The following is a 19,654-nucleotide window of genomic DNA, read 5'->3' as shown; positions in this document are numbered from 1 at the left end:
TGTGAACTGAAATATCTTAAATGCAATAATGAATTCCTGGAAGGAGAGAATTTCACAATTTGACTAAGAGTCTAGGCTCAGGTGTGGCCTGACTCTCCACTGCAGCAGGAATGGGGGAAACCAGCAGCATATACCTGACACATCCCATGTTTTACCAGATATAGCCCTTTACACATACCCCCAGGAGCACATAGCCTCCTGTGCAAGTCTTTTCAATGGCACACCTGGGATTAAAATGGGACCTGGGTTAAGGTTGTTTTGGGACACATATGCCTTCTGTGTCATCTGTCAGTTGCCCAAACATCCTAGGCTTTTGTTCAGATGTTTACCAATAGTCTAATTTCCAATACCAATATAATTGCCAACAAGTTCATGGCAATGATTTTAGTGATCTGAGGTAATTTTAAAATCAGGAAAATGTTGGGAAACATTACTTTAAAATACTAGTGGTTTTTTCTTATCTTAGGAGTACTACAAAGCAAATTGTGCTCACATGCATGACAGAACCCCTGGATTATTCACTTTCATTCTTATGTTCTGCCAGAGAATGTAAAAAAACAAAAAAAATTTAAAAGCACCCATTTAGTATAAACTTTTTTTCCAATATTTAAAAAATTTTTTAAAAAGGATTGTTGTGTTTTTTTAAATAAATGTGAAGGTGATTGTAGAAATTAAAGCTATATTCATAATATATTCTGATTACATTGTAAATTAGGGCTGGATTACTATAAGACCTTTTCTTCATATAAAATAAGTATAAAATGCTACTATTCAGATGGGGTATCAGTCTTTATTTGATCTATGACAAAAGAGAGCACAAGCTATTGACCACCAAAATATTAGCCCTAGAAGTTTTAACGTTCCACTTCCAACCAACACTTTCTGTCTTCCATTTATTCCGTTACAAATTCAGGTCATGGTTGCCTTATTCATATGTAACATATAAAAATCGGTCTCAGGGCCATGATCTCATTGCAGTTGCAGAGCCACAGTGGGATAGCTCGCATGACTGGAATGCTGTCACGGATGGCTACATACTCTTAAGGAAAGACAGGACAACAGGGCGAGGTGGTGGAGTTGCTCTTTGTGAGAGAGCAACTGGAATGTTCGAGCTCTGCTTAGGGGTGGATGAAGAACAAGTCGAGAGCTTATGGGTAAGAATTGAGGTGACACTGTTGTGATTGTTTAGTACAAGGCCACTGGATCAGAAAGAGGAAGTCGATGAGGCCTCCTACAGACAGCTGAAAGTAGCCTCACAATCACAGGGCCGGGTTCTCATGAGGGACTTCCACCACCCTGATATTTGCTGAAAAGGCAACACAGCCAGGCACACGCAGTCCAGGAGTTTTCTGCAGAGCACTGATGAGAACTTTGTCACACAAGTGGTAGAAGAGCCAATAAGGACAGGTGCACCGCTGGACCTTGTATAAAACAAAGAAGGACTAGTTGGGGATGTGGAGGCTGGGGGCAGACTTGGCTGCAGGGGCCATGAGATGGTGGAGTTCAGGATCCTATGTGGACGAAGCCACGCAATAAGTAGGATTACAGCCCTGGACTTCAGGAGAGCTAACTCTGGCCTCTTAAAAAACCTACTTGGACGAATCCCGTTGGCCAATTCTGCCCAAACCATGTCAGGGCTCTAGAAGGTAGAGGGAGTCCAAGAGAGCTAGTTAATATTCAAGCACCGCTTCCTCCAATCTCAAGATTAGGAAATCCCTACAAGTAAGAAATCAAGCAAAGGAGGCAGGAGACCTGTATGGATGAACAAGGAGCTTCTAGAAAAACTCAAATGGAAGAAAAAATTTTACAGAATGTGGAAAAAGGGACTGGCCACTGGGGAGGAATATAGTAATGTTGTCAGAATATGCAGCAATGCAACAAGGAAGGTTAAGGCCCGCTTGGAATTAAATCTGGCGAGGGATGTCAAGGACAATAAGAAGGGCTTCTTCAAGTACATCAGTAGCAAAAGGAAGACTAGGGAAAATGTGGGCCTGCTGCTGAATGAGATGGGTGCCCTGGTAATGGAGGATACAGATAAGGTGGAATTACTGAGTGCCTTCTCTGCTTCAGTCTTTACTGCTAAGGCTGGCCCTCAGGTACCCCAGACCCTGGAGGTAAGAGAAAAAGTCTGGAGAAAGGAATATTTTGCCTTGGTTGAGGAGGATCAGGTTAGAGATAATTTAGGCAAACTCAACACCCACAAATCCACAGGCCCCGATGGGATGCACCCATGAGTGCTGAAGGAGCTGGCAAATGTTATTGCAAAGCCGCTCTCCATCATCTTTGAAAGGTTATGGAGAATGGGAGAGATGCCTGAGGACTGGAGGAAAGGCACTGTCACTCCAGTCTTCAAAGAGGGCAAGAAGGACGACCCAGGTAACTACAGGCCATTCAGCCTCACCTCCATCTCTGGGAAGGTGATGGAACAGCTCATTCTAGATGTCATCTCTAAGCATGTGGAAGAAAAGAAGGTTACTGGGAGTGGCCAACATGGATTTGCCATGGGGAAATCTTGCTTGGCCAACCTGATAGCCTTCTGTGATGGCATGACTGGATGGGTAGAAGAGAGGAGAGCAGTGGACATTGTCTACCTCAACTTCAGCAAGGCTTTTGACATTGTGTTCCATTATGTCCTCAGAGGTAAGCTTAGGAAGTGTGGGTTAGGTGGGTGGACAGTGAGGTGGATTGAGAGCTAGCTGAATGGCAGAGCTCAGAGGGTTGTGGTCAGCAGCACAGATTCCAGGTGGAGGCCTGTGACTACCAATTCCCCAGGGGTAAGTACTAGGTCCAGTCTTGTTCAATATATTCATCAATGACCTGGATGAGGAGACAGAGGGTACCCTCAGCAAATTTGCTGATGATACAAAACTGGGAGGAGTCTCCTCCTCTGGAGACATTCAAAACCTGCCTGGATGTGATCCTGTGCAACCTGCTCTAGGTGAAACTGCTTTGGTAGGGAGGCTGGACTAGATGATCTGCAAAGCCCTACCATTCTTGACTCTGTAATAGTATCTTAAATAACTACTAATTTTGCCTATTTAGTTGGTGTTACCAGAGAACAAATATGTTCCTCAAGGTATGGGGGAGTAGCAATGGGGAAGTAGCATTGACCATTTACAGTATATGTTTTCTCTCACAAGTGCTTTCTTTTTAAATTGCAATGCCATTTTACAGAGCTGTGCCCTCCTGTACTCATGAAAGCCACTTTCAATGATTTTAGTCAGTGTGAGTGAAATTTAAGGATTAGAAGTAAAGATAAGCTGTACAAACTGATTATTTGTGATCTCAAGATGTACTACTAAGAGGTTAGAAAACACACTTCTTCACAGGCAACAAGTAGAATTGGAAAAGGAATCCAGTTTCTGGTGTTTTAGAGGACTAAATAGAGCTCAGAAATTAGAGTCTAGTATTAGAGACATATAGAGTAGTGCCAGGTGTGAATACAGAGAACAGTATTATACTTTCATATTTTTAAGGCCAAAAGTGACCATTATAATCACATATTCTGTGCTCCTGCCATCCTCATGCTAATGGCAGACATTACTCTGCAGTTGACAGATCACGCCCATAATTTCTGTGTAATTCTGAACATCCCTTTAAGGAAACCATCAAGTCACCATCATAATCTAGAGTCAGCCCATCTTCTTTCTATAGCCAGAGTTGCAGCATCAATGAATCCTGTCATGTTTAGGGAATCACTGAAATAAAACAAATATGTTCACAACTCCGTTTTGAAAAATCCTCCCTAGGATTTCCATTCCTCTTAGTTAAAATCCTTTCCTCATGATCTGATTAAGCTTTACTAACATCTAAACACATGCTGCAAATTTTGAAGAGCAAGTAGGACTTCTAAAAGCTAAATTATGCCCATTTTTAATCACTCATTAAACTCTTTTTGATAACACTCAAATGCCATTATCAGTTGAGGAGGAAAATTGTACTTGTGAATGCCTTTATAACTTCACATTTAGCTCTCCAGAAAGAAAGAACTGCTTTACTGGGATGTCTGACGCGTAATGATCTCTGATGGAGGAGTGGAAGAACTTTAATTCCTCTTTCTTTGCTCCCTGAACCAAAGCTCACACAGCAGGAGAAGTGGCACTTCTTGTCCTACCCATCTGAGCCCCAGGACAGGATGGAGTATGGTCACTCTCAAAGCAACTCTGCATCTTCCTTTGTCTCCCTGCCACCTTGCCATACGCTAACATGTAACATGGAGCCTTTCAATTTTATTACTACTAATAATAAAAAAAAAAGAATTAAAAATAAACAAACAAAAATCATACTATCTGAATTTTCTTTTCTTGTGAGACTCCTACAGACACTGCAGTGATGTCATTCTGCATCTCCCCATCAACTGCTCATGCCAGGCTTTGACATGGGCTTTGTGGGTGAAGCCTCCTAGGCAGGACCTACAGCCCATCTGCATCCTTGAAGCACCACACAGCATGCAGCCAGACATAGAGGGACCGAGCAGGACACACACCTTACCTGAAACGCCTATCTCATTGGGGATTAGACTCATCAAACAGTAACATAGTTACGGTCATTCTGTTTTCTTGAAATCACAAAGTCTTTAGGAAACCATAAAACAAGATATTGAAGACAGTCTATCACCTTACCCACTCACATTAGTATTATGGTTAGAACAGAAAACAAACCAATTCTAACCAAACTTTTTTTTTTTTTTTAATTCAATGTGTCATGATGGTAACTCCAAGGTGCTGCAGTCTGATTGCTTTATTATAAGTTCTACTAAATAAATTACATGACTTGGAAATTAAGGTCATTGATTACATTTTTCAGAATGTCTGAATTTTTTCTACACTGTATCTTTTTTACTTCTATGCTCTACCCTTTCATCATTTCATTTTTTGTACTTCTCTTGTTTTCTCATGTTTAGGTCCCTTTATTCTTTCTTTTCTTTCAGTTTTGTCTCCCTCTTTTCTCTTAGTCACTGCCCACACTGTCCTCAGAAAGATGATGCTTGCTGCATTTTTTCTCTTTTATTTTTCCTTCTCTTTTTTTTTTTTTTCCTTTCTCCTAACTCCTTCCTTCCCTTTAAGCTTTAGTAGTTTCTAGAAAAGGTAGGCTGCAGCTGTACTGAAACACAGGCCTGCTGAGGGTGAAAAACAATTACTAGAAACTTCTGAGCTTACTCAGCCTCCCTTCTGAACAAGCCTGTGGGTAACACGTTTCAGACTCAGGTACTCTGCTTTGCTCCCAATAACCAGGGCACAGTTTCACAGGAAACCGAAATGTCCTGATATCCTTAATATGGCATTTTGTCACCAAGCTGATCCCATATAGTTTTTGGTTAATGTAGAAATTGTGAGAAAATTAACCAGGATACAGCAGAGTGGGCGAGGACAAAAAAATTCCATTCTGTATTAGAATTACCCAGACCTGTGCTCCAAACAGGATTTCCTGGCAGGACACAGACATGAATCTCCCCACTTCTAAGACCACACAAATGAAAACTCTATATTAAAAGATGAAGGATAACTGTATACAATTTTCCCATGTAGTTTAGGCCATTCACTGAGACCAAATCCCAGCAACGGGAGTGAGTTAACAAGTATAAAATGAAGCAAAATAGCTTTTGGATTAGCTGATTATTCAGAATTCCCCAATTGGTTTTCTCTTAGTTTACAAATCCTACAATCAATAAAATTTCTATTCTGTACCTATTTTTATCCTGACAAACATTCTTGGCTCCCTAAAATTTGCTAGCCTGGTTGCAGGTTAAAGAAGTGAGGATCAGTGTTTTTCATAAACTTCTAATTATTGTTTTCCTACTTTTAATTTTGTTCACAAGAACACCTTGAGATATCAGGGCACTCAGACTAATTATAAGTTTGTCAATACTTCCAGTAATCTTACTTTGAGGAGGTCTGGTTTTCCACCTCATTTATTTAACCCGATTTTTACTCCAGTTCTCATTCTATTAGTTTCAGAAGAGTTTCATCGGAACCGCAAGGCCATTACAGACTACAAAGTCAAAATCAACAACAGAAGATGAGACAAAAATTAAAGTCATAATTTTAAAGCAGAAAGTCAGTGTGGTCAAATAGCATTTGCTTAACATATTTAAATTTTCTCACAAACTTATATACATTTCTTGGGCTAATAACTAGCTTTGAAATTTGAATTAAATTTTTATAATTTATTGTATATAATAGTATTAACTATTATCCTTTTAATATATATGCATTATTGTTGAGGAAAACACACTTAGACCAAATTATATGTTTTCTGTTCCAGTGGATACAGCAACAGTCTATAGTTTTTTAAGCTAAAGCAGCAGTAAGTAGCTAATTACAAATATGCCATCCTTAGTTTATTGTAAGGAAATAAAATGGTTTTCATAATAAACTCTTTCTACTTCTTCCTCATTCATTATTTACATTACACAGCCAGTATTTTCTAGTTCCCTTTTTCTGTATTGTTCCACACAGATGCTGATGCCACTCTCACCTTTTGGGTTCTTTGACATGGAAACATTTGAGAATGAGCCCTAAAACATGCAGAATTTAAGCTCAGGCTATGAGGTGCTTTCTGTTAGAAGATGCTGGCAAAGCAGGTACAAGACAGTGGTCTGTTATCTTGCAAAATGTGAAGAAGAGAATAAGTTCCTAACAGAAGACTGGGTGCTTCATAGAAATAGAAACAGAAACACCTATTAGAGTCTGAGGGGAAGCAGCGACCCACTGTAGTGAGCAGACCTGATTTAGGGTCATTCTCACAGGAACAACTTGCAGAGGCCCCCCAAAGTCACTGGTGGTTGGCTGAAGGTCATGAAGGGAGGTCAGGTCTCCCTCTGCTCTGCCACCGTCAGCGACTGATACCGTCAGCAAGAAAAGATCTCTTTTAAAGTCATCCTAGGTATGATGGTTCCCCACTTAAGATAATAAAAAGGCTACTTAAAATGAAAAGTCAGCATCTCTGGGAGTCTTCAACAACTCAGGTGTGACCTATCACAGGAGAAAAGTCAAAGTTGCCTACTGAGAGCACTAAGTGCAGGACGGACCTCAGGCACAGATGTTGCCTGCCAAGCTGCAGGCTGTGCTACATCTTATTATGAAAGAGGTTTTTCCAAACCCCCTCAGAAAAATAAAGTTTTCATAGAAATGCTGAAAAAGCCATAATTACAGTAGAAATAGTAGGTGATTCTATAATAAACTATATTTCTTCCCCATGAAGATATTAATTTACTTTTTTGAAATCTTCATTGCTAAGCTTAAGATTGGGTTTTTGAATTGTGTTCAGAGGCAATTTATGCATGAGTAAAAATATACTCTACCCTAAATGTACAGAACACTAATTTAAAATGATCTATTTGCCATAATATACACTCAATCCCCTACTGAAAAGTTCAGAAGCTTCTCCTCCTTCACATGCAGCACCATCAGGCTATTCTTATGCACCGGGAGTCCTGGCATACATTTCAGATTAAATATGAGGCTTCTATTTCAATTTTTACAGCAAAAAGGTACGGGTTAGATACATGGGTTAGGTATCGTGCAGATAGGCTGGCAACTACAAGTTTCCTAAGGTGTAGATTCAAAAGCAACATCACGAGGGCAGTTTCATTTATCAAAATATCAAGCAGTGCTAATGCCCTACTAAATATGGTTATTTCCAGAAATACTTAAACTTTGTAGGAAAACTAGTATCCATTTACAAGCACCAGCCTGTGAAGTTGAATAACATTTTCAAAATCAAAACCAATTTTCTTCTGTGCCTCACATCTTTTTAGTGTTAGAAATTGGACTCCACTCATTTTTTGTACCTAATGAGTCAAACACTTAAAAAAAAAAAATATCACTTAGGACTGTGTTGGCTATGATCACATCACATCTCCATCTGTAGCTATGTGAGATGCTAGCCCCAAGTACCAAAGTTAGATAACTTGTTGCGTAGAAAACTAAAGCTCTGAAAAGTGGTTTTGGTTACTCAGGAGGATTTTATCTTAATTATTGAAACAATATCCCATAACAATGTTGTAAACCACACCACCTTTTAGAGATCCACATCTTCTACAAAACAAAGCCGGACACTGATTACTTCCAGTTACAACTTAGACAGTAGTTTTGTTGAAAGGAGGAGGTTTATTTGAAGTTCCTTATTCAGTGAAGTGACTACTAGGCAGATTTTTCAATTAATGCCCATTTGAATTTTCAGTAGTATTTTGTGTTTTAATTCCTGTACACCAAAATATTAGGTAAAGTATCTTTGTCGGTAAAAAAAATCCTGTATATACATTAAAAGCGTGTGTTCAGAAACAACTGTTCACTGAGTGATACCACAATCATCTGGCAACTACATGCCATACATGGTCTGCCCAGAGAAAAGTACGTGCCATCTGGCTGTGAATCAAGCTTCCTCTGAAGAGTTGATAGCTTATTGGTTAGAAAGCCCAGCAAGGAGTCATTGGAGATGTCACTGGAGCTGAAATAACATGGACAGTTTTTAGTAATCTGTAATGACCAACGAGAAGAAAACATGCTTTAAGTGTCTCCAATTTTAAATAAATTAAGCAAGCTGAAAATCAGACATATTAAAAAAAAAAAAAAAAAATCACAATTTTGTTCATCAGTTTTGTTCTCTTTGGTGCTTCCCCATGGGGTGACTTTACTGAGCTCTCTATGGTTATTTTGTATTCTCATTATATTACATAAGATGTGAATTGGGCCCGCTGATTTTGAAACTGCTGGGTCTTTTATTCCTTGGGTAGTTTGAGGAAAGGACTACACTCAGCTTTTTCACCATTTCGGTGTGTTTTCACTTAGTTAAATAAAGCTCTTGTATTGCGCCTTTAGGCAATAGTGCTATGTTCACTAAACTGAAGAAAGTATATATCGACAACCAGCTGGGAGAGTTTGCAGTAAAAGCCTTATGACCTATATCTTGTCTGCCTTGGACTATGATCTTAATACCACATACAGCAGAAATCAAAGCAGCAAGGTCACAGTCCATGCTCAGTCACGAACGGTGAAAGAACGCACATCTTAGCATTGTCCCACGTTTAATTCACTGACAGCAGTATTTCAACATCCTTTACATGGCTTCTCTAAAATCAAATGTGATGTTCCTGCTTCTTCGTTATTAATCAAACAGAAATATTCAATTACGTTTCCCCTTATAATTAAACTTTCACTTTACGTAATATGCCATTTGTGCAGAATCTGCAGTTGCAATCACTGCTAGAGAAAAGAAATGTCAACTTCAAAGTTAATATCTCGTACAAATTAGAAATTCTGTCTTTGTACATGATGGTTATAGGTTGTAGACTCTTAAAATAATTTAAATTTGGCTGAACTCTATTTCAAATTCAATCAAGCACAAATTCTTTTCCCTTAACAGGTGATGATGAAACAGATTACTTGAAACATTTAAATGAGAAGACATTAAAAATACATAAACATATAGAAACACTGAAAAAAAAAATCAGGTAGAAATGCCTAAGTACATATAGCTCATAAAGAATAATGAGAACAGAACTTCTACAAAATTTCTATTAAAATTCACACAGAGTTTTATCTTTAATTCGCTTTGAGTATCTCTGGAAGTCAATTCATCCAGGTGCATTCTGACCTGCATTCAAGAAAACCAAGGTACATGGTTTTATTATACCAAATTTTACCTGTAACTACAATATAATTAGTACTGTAGTGGAACAGGTTTTTTTTATGATATGTCCTCAGTGCCTCTAAAATTTTAACCCAAAGGTCCTTCCTCTTGGGACTTAGTAGGTACTTCGTAAAGTATTGTGTATCCAAATAGAACCTTAACGATTAATACAACTTTATCATTAATTTGTGGATGCATTTATTGTTAATAACATGAACTATTCACATCAATCAAATAGGTCACAGTCTCTACTCCGTGACATAATTTCTAACTCACATCAAAGCCAACACTGACTGCTTAATATACACAAGAACAGTCAGAGAATACTACATGTAACAGTAGAGAATACTAAAGATGATGAACCTGCAGGGCTAGTTCAATGAACTATAAAGTGCATGCATAAAAAACTCACAGGCTTTTAGGAAACCGCAAACAGACAGTTACAACCTCACAGAACCTAGATAAAACAAATAAATGCCCTGGCTTAAAAGGATTCAATCAAGCTTGTTAGGTCAAATAAATTACTTTCCTTAACAGTGATCCAATCAGGGAGATTTTGTCTTTTTTACATTGTGGACTGCAAAGGCAAGACAAGCCTGCAGGTTTCTAAGACTGATTCATGTTAATCCAGACAAAGTTTAGTTAACTAAAGAAGCAATGAAAAAATTAACCCCTTCTGCCCACTGTAGGATAACATGATTTTCTGTAACTTGTCGATGCTGCAATTTATACCAGAGATGTAATGTTAAATAGACTGGTTAAATAAACCTCCACTGTACTATGCTGAATCAATTCTGCCTCACTAAGTAACACGTGCCTTCAGCGCAAACGGGTTCCTAAGAAATACACAAGTACAATTCTAATATGTTGATCAAGATGGCAGGCGAACAAAACACAGGTAAGATGCTGAAGTAAAAGAAAGAATAGATATTGCATACAAAGAAACACAAAGATTGATTTGGCAACAGATAAAGTTGAGAACAATCGATAATAAAGATCTTGAAAAGAGACCCTGTTTGAAAGAGGCAAGAACACAAAAGGTTGAATTGGCAAGTGGATTGAATGTATAACCTGTATCTAATGGCCTCTCATCGTGTCTGATGACAATATATTCGTGAACCCATTACTAAGTAAGCTTATTAATGCCATACAAAAACTGAAGTGCATCCTGAAAACAATGGGAGAAGGCGAGAGGTTGGAGAGGATGTCAAAACACAGACAATGGGAATGACCTGAAGCACACAGCAGATCCTGCAAACTCTTGAGGATTAGAACTGCAAAGAAAGTCAAATACAGAAAAGGGGTCAGTTTGGGATCCCCCAGAAGTAGAAGAGACTAACCACTTTCAAATTTTGATTTCTCCTACAGTTTTTTTTTTTCCTAATTTCTTTATAGAAAGATTTTCCATCACATTTATTTGGATTTCTTGTTCAAAAATGAGAAGACAAGTAGAGGAAAATTCACGGAATGTTTGTAACCTTAACAATTCTACTCCTCTTAATTTTATTTTACAGAGGTTGGATAAGAAGTGCTGATGTTTCAAGTGAGAAATGGGAGAGGAGGAGGAAGAAGAACTGATAGTCAACACTCAGAAACATGATTACTGTAAGAAAACAGCCCAAAAAACCTGAAATGTTGACCACTGATAAACTTTTGAAAGTTGGCAGGAAAAATAAAAAAAGGTGAAATGACTATAAAACATTTCTTGAAAATTGCAATTGTTTTTAGTAGCACTACATTAGAAAAAAAGGAGGGAAGGAAGGAAAGAAACAATCATAGAAATATAGATATATATAAAAAAAGAGACAGCAGGGATGAAAGAAGACTGCCATATGATTACAAGCTATTACGAAGAAAATAGGACCTATAAATATTTCTCACTCGTACACTTTCAAGTTTTGATGGAGTTGTAGAGAATTACTAAGTCATCACATTAGAATGATAACCAACCTCCCGCGGGGAATTTACAGAATATCCCAGGTAACCAGATTCATATTCAGCTTTTATTACTACAAAGAGGCATTTTTCAGCTAAAATTTTGCAAACTATCTCATGCAAGACAAGATATGCATCCAGGTGAAATTTTTAAGAAACTAGACATTTCCTGTTCTATAAAGACATTCAAGCTTTTGAAATGTGCTTGAATTTTTAAGCAGAATGAAACCTGAAAATGTTCTATAGTCCTTTAGGAGTTATATCATGCTGTTTAATATGACATTAAAGCAAACAAAAGCCCAAAATACACAAGTATTTCCCAAGGAAAAAAAAACCAAACCTGACATTTGCATTCTGCTAATTTGACAAAAACCACTTAATAATCAACATTCTTAATTTTCTCTAGTCAAGTTTGACATAATTGGAATGATCTCTTTAAGCATTTATAATTACAAAATCTTTTTAAAAGGATACTGGAAGTATCACAAAGTCTAACTTTACCAACCTACCATTCTAAGTTAAGCTTCTGCCCTGAATCACCCCTGGAGAAGTTCTTTTCCTCCATGAAAAATAGTGAGACACCAGAGAGGCATATGTCCTGACTTACACATCTAAAATTGTTGATTAGGATCCTTTCCACATCTCTGCTGAAATGTTTTATGTCTTGCTCTTGTCCTGCTCATTTCCACTGCTGAGTGTGATTTGTTCCCTTTCACATTGTTAGAGACAAAAAGGGACAGCTTTTTGTTTTGTGTTGAAGTCCAGCCTTACAATCTACATAACACTTTTCCTTTGTGAAAACCCTCAAATCCCATAGAACTGACAGTCTAGAGAATTTCAGTAAAAGAAGAGTAGTCTGAGCTTTTAGATTTCTCAGAAGGGAGAAAGATGGAAGACAGCATTTGAACCTCTACCTTTTTCTTCAGAGCAGCCTTGTTGCAAGTACCTCACCTGTCCAGATTACAAAGTAGGATTCAGTATATTTAGAAGCAGTGAGCCTTCACTGAGGCACATTTATCTGAACCGCTTATATGTATTTAACAAAACCAAGGGTGAAGTTGGGTCTGGTAAGATTTATAATCATTTACACATTACCCACCTTACATATTTTAATTTTCAGTTACAAACTATATCATTTTAAAGTAAAACATCATAGAAAATATATGCCAAAGACCACTGTTAATCAAAATGAAGAGTAACACCTAGACACCTTGATTAATTTTATTTATTTATTCCACTTTGTCAACACCTGCCTTGGGAGTCAGGATAGATCCCTCAAGGAATCTGATGAATCACACTAACACAAGCTTTTCAATATAAAACCATGTTGTGTTTTAAGGTTCTTACATATTGAGCACTATATGCTGTTTCTGTTGCATAGTCAACTTAAAAGAACTGTACGTAGTACCATTTTCTAGTTTCCAGTTCTGGTAAAATATCTAAAATTTTAACTCTGACGACCTGTGCTTATTATTGGTTGATAAGCTGAAGGTTTTCAAATTAAGATTTCATTAAGGATTCTCTATTCTGTAATAAGATTCCAGTAGCCTGGAAATGAAATCAACAACTGCCCTGTGAACAAACCTCTGATGAAAAGCATTTAATACAATTTTTCCCCTATGACACCCCATGTAATTCTAGTACACAAGCTCTTCTATATTCAGCTCTTACAGTAATTCATTGTTGTACGACACAAGTCTACAAGGTACAGGAAACGTGGATTCCCAAATACTCTAGATGGCAACACTTGCAGCTCCCGCTCGCAACACGACTTATCATGGAATGATTAGAGTTGGAAAGGACCTTAAAGATCATCAAGTTCCAATCCCCCTGCCATGGGCAGGGACACCTCCCACTAGACCAGGTTTCTCAAAGCCCCATCCAGCCTGGCCTTGAACACCTCCAGGGATGGGGCATCCACAACTTCTCTGGGCAACCTGTTCCAGTGCCTCACCACAGAGTAAAGAATTTCTTCCTAATATCTAATCTAAATCTCCCCTCTTTCACTTTAAAACTGTTATCCCTCAACTTATCACTACACTCCCTGATAAAGAGTCCCTCCCCATCTCTCCTGTAAGCCCCCTTTAAGTACTGGAAGGCTGCCCCAGAGCCTTCTCTTCTCCAGGCTAAACAACCCTAACTCTCTCAGCCTGTCCTCATAGGAGAGGTGCTCTAGCCCTTGGATCCTCTTCATGGCCCTCCTCTGGATTTGCTAGAACAGATCCAGGTCCTTCTTATGTTGGGGACCCCAGAGGTGGACGCATTACTGCAGGTGGGTTCTCACGAGAGCAGAGGGGCAAAATCACCTCCCTTAACTTGCTGGCCATGATTCTTTTGATGCAGCCGCATCAAAACTTCCACACAAGAGAAGACCATGGATGGTGTCAGTTGGCTGGAATCTAGTAGGAATCCAACAGCTCTCCAAAATTTGCTATCAGATTGGGAGAAGATGGATTATAAGCAGTGCCACTGCCATTTAAAATAATTTATTTTCACCTCATACAGTAATTTATAACCTGCAGGCTGGCTCCAAAATGTTTTCATAGCAGACTGGAATATTACAGACATATTCAAACCTGCTATATTAGCAGGTTTATTAACTCTTCCTATTTGACATTCTTCAAATTCTTACTTGTCTATCAAGCTTCCCCTCATGAAAATTTAGTCCCCATTAGTAGTAGAAATAATAGTAGAAATAATGGTTTTCAACTCTTTATTTCACTCTTGTAGGTTGTACATGAAAAGATTGTTCCATCACCACAGAGTCAAGTCAATGAAAAGAATGGAATCAGGAGCCAGCTCTTAATCACATTATTTCTTAAAAGCTCAGAAGCTAAGAAGTCAAGCACTGAAACAATCCCAGATTTCAAGGACACCATCACAGTGTGGAACTGCATGAGGTACTAAGAATACTCTCAGCTCAAGTCAAGGATATTTATATATTTTAGCATGAAAAGCAGAGTCCACTACCCACAGCAGATTATGCAGGCATTCATTTTAAAAAAGAAGTATCAGATGAATAGCAATTTTTGATGCCAAAACAGAAAACTCAACTAGAGGACCTTTAGAAGGAATACAGTCAACTGACAACTATCTCACTGAAATGAAGAACAGATTCTGTGTGTCACCTTCAAGCTCATTTCCGAGTACACACTGGGAGTTTTGAAACAACTTAGAAACTTCAAAAGATTAGTACATCAATTATGTTGTAAACCATATAACGTTGTGCATGAATTTTCCTCAGTCCTGCAGTCTACACTCATCCTACCCTCTTCAAAGGTATTCCATAAGCAAGAGTTGAGGCACATGGAATAGTGTTTCATGCTATAATGCACACACCACACCTGCAGATATTATGCATAAGAACAGATAGTATGTATGAACAGGCCGTAAGTGTCCACGAGTTAGAGTTAATTCAGCAGATAAATGTAAAAAGCTTTCCTGCATTGCTGCATTGGGGTTGATGATGGCAATTGGGAATAATGGTAAAAGACATAAAAGCTCTGCCACCTTGAAATCTTTACCAAGTACAAGCTGTATTCACACATAATTAGTTGAAACACACTGCACCCATCCTTTTATACAGACATCTTTCCTCTTTTAGCCTCCATTTATTTGTGCACATATGTGCATTCAAAGCCTTCAACTTCACAGCTAATAGCTCATCTGATAAAACCTCCTGTATGACATTTGAAATTCTGCCAGTTACGTTAAGTACTAAACAAATCTGCAATGCTACTGCGAAACAAAAACAAAACAAGAAGATCTGAGAATAACAATCCCCCGAGTGAACGCAATAATGCTGTTGGTTTAAATGTAACGAGGAGGAGAAAGCCCCACATGCGGTCTCTGTCATTCTGTTGTATCTGTTGTACAATTCGGAGTAAACACATGCTGTTGCAGTCATATCCCTGTTGCACGTTCAGATTAAACGCAGGTCATATGCCATCAGTCCATTTGCCTTATATATATATATATATTTACCATGGCAAAGACAGACATACATGGGCTGGATGAAAAAAATATCTAAAAAAAAAAAGTGTAAAAATTATTTTCCGGTAGCAAAAACATGTTGAGGTTTCAGCAAGAAACACTTGAGGTTTCAAAAACACATCAAAAACACTTGAGGTTTCAGCAAGAATTACATTGTAAAATCACATTTCCCAATGAGTCCTTTTCCCAGGAGATCTGCCTCGCTTGCATACAACTGTGTTTTAGAAATTATTCTGAAGTTTTAGCTCAAAACAGGAAAAAGGAGAAAAGTTACATTTCAATTGCAAGTTCATCAGAAGCAATTCCAGTTCAACATTTTAAATATTTAAACTTGAAAGTCATTCCAATATTTTCTAGTGTGGCTGAAGGCAGCGGTTGGCCTGGATGGAGGGAGACAGTATTTATCTTTGAAGTTCAGCCACCGTGTTCAGAGTTTAGAGGCAGAGGGAGTGCTTTGATGGGAGAAAGATTCTTATAATTAAAGTCTGCTCCTGTTTTTTTAATTAATTTTTAAAAATAAAAGCTAGGAATAATGTGTTTCACTAAAAATGCACCAAACCCAGAGCTATCAATTAAAAAAAAAAAAAAAAAAAAAAAAAAACCAGTAAAACACATACTATCACACTACCACTAAGCAACATTAAATCTATGCAGTTTTTTTGTTCTTATTCCCTGTTCTGAAGATTTCAGGTGTTGTTTACAAAAGCTTCAGTCTCCCAAATTAAAATGATAATGATAAAGTAGATTGAACAACTAATGGGTCAGAGAAATATCACATTTAATTCAAAATTTTACTGCCAAAATATTGTATATATTTCCTAACAGAACTTGGAAAGGAGGGAGAGGAGATAAAGGAAGATGAAGGGCAACAGCCTTCAAACTGCAGCAGCCACAGAGATTTGACCTGCAAGCCAGCAATGCCTGCAGTTCCCCTGGGCAGCACTGCTGAGATGAGTAATAGGAAAGTTCCTCCGTACTAATTTCATCTCTGCAAATCCCAGAAGCCGCGGGTGATCCGCTACTGACTATTTGTGCTTCCATTGGATTTGCAAGTGGGATACGACTACCTAGATGACACCGTCTGACCAGCAACAAAATCACAGCAGGTAGGGGGGAAAAAAGTCCAAACATCTCAAATGTCTAAAACCAAAACCCACTATAGGCAAAGCTACTATTATTAGCATATAAATTTTAAAAATCAATTCTGGTAAAAACACAAAGGTCTCTTCAATGCCCTACCTAATTCCATCAATCCCTTGAATCGTCCTTGATTTGATGCTGAAGGAATCTTTTTGTTACTCTTATTGAATTCTGAATCAGAACCCTTAAAAATAAGCCACCATAAAGGCTCTTCTGCTGTCCTGAGCAGCAACCAAATCCCTCTCAAATGCAAACATGTCACGTCAAGGCTGACAACAGAAACAGCCTGCACTTGCGTGTGACCATGAAAGTTGGGTAACAATCTCAGCTGAAATTGAATCCAGCCTCATCTCCTTGGTAAAACGAATCAGAGAGGGCCTGATGCCCAGAGCGCTTTGGTTTTTTTCCCCACAAATACTAGGCACGCATTATATTCATTGCCTTCATATTCAAAGGTTTAATACTGAAATGATCACCTTCCTCAAATCTATGGCATTTTGCTCGAATAGGATCAAGACTCCGGCAGGTAGAGGCCAAAGGCTAGCGAAGCCTAGCTAAAGCAAAGCTCTCACCTTTTCTGTTTTCTCTTTGACTTGCAGACAATACTGACATTAACAGAGATTGTAAGCCTGAGAGTGTGCTAGTTCTCACCATATGTGAATTCTATGAGGTTTCTTTTCCCAATCAAACTATCTGCATTTCTTTTTTAGAGCACAATGCAAAACGTGCTTTTCTAAATTCAGCTTCCTGAGCAGTTGAATTAAGGGAGGATGCAGGAAAACAGAGATCATTTACATCTTTCTTGGGCAATGCAATTTTGTTTGCTTCTCATATATACTGTATAAATTCATTTAACTTTCTTTTTTTAACCAACACCAATTAAGTCTCCTTCTAAGCAAACTTTCTTATTCCAAGGTATTTTCCCTCTTGAAAACACCTCTTAAAGCAATCCTTATAATATGCCTTAACTTAAAGATATCAGAAACCTGAGTTCATATTCTTGGCCATATGACCCTATCACACGCACACAGAACAGACATTGTTTGTGTCAAAGCTGGCACATCTGTTCCTGATCTGGGTTTGTGCCCACCTCAATCACTATTCCTCTCCATGTAGCGAGGTTACAACATCAATTGGAGTTGCAGAAGTCAAACACAGTTTTCTACTTCTATGGTTTTTTTCTGTCTACCTGCCTTTCTGGCTGCCTCTTCTTTAGTCTTCCTGCAGTTCAAGAGCAGTATCTGTCTTTGCACGTAACCCTCATTTTTCATAGCAGCTATTCCTGACTATGAGCACCATCCCTTTCAGCTTCAGGCTGTGCTCCCACGTCTCGCGGGAACCCCGGCAAAGGTGGTATTTCACAGAGATGCAAAATCCAGGCAACAGCTGCTCTCTGCAGAGATCTGGCAGTCTGGAGAAAGGACTGCAATCTTCAGGAGAAGAGAGAGGCAGGTGTCCAAGTTACGCCCAAGACAGACATATCAACACCTCCTTTTGCAGTTGATCCACTTCTTGGCAGGATCTTTCCTCTGTGTGAGACAAAGCTTGCACCTCTCAAAGAATTCAGAATCAAGTTGTGAATTTATGGGCACAGTCATGGAGACTGAAGTGTGAAAAATGGTGCTCTAACCAAGCAAGTGCTGACATAGTTGTTAGTATTTTAAAGGGAGCGAAAGTACTGAAGTGTTTTCTGGATAGTCATCAAATTAAGGAGGATTTTGGATATGATCCATGAAGGGCAGAATCCACATAAAGGACTATGCTGCAGCTTCCTACTTCTTCTTTCTTAAAATGCCATCATGCTCATACATCTTAAAATGATTGTGATGCAGAAGAAACAAAGAATTGTATGCAAATGCGTAAATTTGAAAACGGCAAATAGTTAACTCTGCTGTCATTGTCCTATATCCACCAGAAGTTGTTACAAATACTCAAAGTGTGTTTTTCTCTCAATGTGTTGGCACAGGTTATAAAAGCATGTTGATCACAGATCCACAGATGAAAGTTTAAGAGAGCACTCAAAAATGGAGTTGTAACATTTTTTTTTTGAAAAAGAAGGTCCTTTTTATGGACACCATTTGTCAGGTATGTCCTTGCAAACTGTTGACCTGAATAGCAGGGGAAAAAAATCCATACCTCTAGTATTCACAGGTTCTGAGAAAATACCAGGTGAAGTGCAAAGTATTGGTTTTCATCCTTTCCCACTGCAGTAGCTCTCTGAGGAGAGATTTCAGTAATGGCTACAGGTGAATACCACTTGTAGATCTTATCAGGGTTTCTCCACTCCTGGAGGGGAACACAGGCAATACATCAACCTGAACTCCCACCCTACCATGTAAACAGCTGAGCCAGGCAATAGGAGCTTCTCCAGAGAAACTACACTTTCATCCCTGAACCGTAAATTCACAAAACTGCTCTTTTTCTGTAGCTGTGTATGATGGCAGGCTAGAAAATCCTTTTCATTGGGGCCATAAGGAACAGTGAATTATCCCACAGGGCTCTTAAAGGGATCTTCGACACATGGGGAAGGAGAGCTTTGCCCTCAGCACCCAGGCAGGCAAGTGCAATGCAGAGTGAGCAAGCGGTGCCTAGAGCCTGGCAAAACAGCGTGGGTGGAGGACGGTGTTCTGTCTGCTTTGTGCTTGCAGACAAGAGCGCAGATACCTAGAAATGCAGAGATCACCTCTGACAGCAGCAATGCTACTGCCAGCTGAGAATATGAATCCTGTATACCAGGAGACTATTAGCTATTTTAGAACAGCTGTGTGTGGGTTGGAGACACTAGCCACAACAGAAAAAAACATTTCAAGGCTCTTTTTTTATTTTTTTGAAGTTTACTTAATATTTGACAAACAAAATGATTGCCATAGCAACATGTGTATTCTGTTGAACAAATATCTGTGTAAATACCACAGACATTAAGGGTGTAATTAGCCTATGCTGGTTTACGTTG

The 19,654-nt window shown here is 38.6% G+C and overlaps 1 protein-coding gene across 4 annotated transcripts in view; it reads right to left on the bottom strand.

The window, feature by feature from the left end:
- DPP10 (dipeptidyl peptidase like 10) overlaps positions 1 to 19,654 on the bottom strand; it is a 233,609-nt gene that overhangs the window by 100,808 nt on the left and 113,147 nt on the right. The window contains exon 5 of one of the 4 annotated variants that reach the window (XM_074145792.1): positions 4,968 to 5,003. The exons of the other annotated variants lie outside the window; for them this stretch is intronic. Within the exon in view, the coding sequence (XP_074001893.1) occupies positions 4,968 to 5,003 (36 nt within the window). The remainder of the gene's footprint in view (positions 1 to 4,967; positions 5,004 to 19,654) is intronic. 4 annotated transcript variants of the gene reach the window in all.

Source organism: Numenius arquata, chromosome 3 (genome assembly GCF_964106895.1).
Source record: "Numenius arquata chromosome 3, bNumArq3.hap1.1, whole genome shotgun sequence".
Taxonomy (NCBI): domain Eukaryota; kingdom Metazoa; phylum Chordata; class Aves; order Charadriiformes; family Scolopacidae; genus Numenius; species Numenius arquata.
Note: the sequence above shows the minus strand (reverse complement) of the source record. Positions and strands in the feature narration are given on the sequence as shown.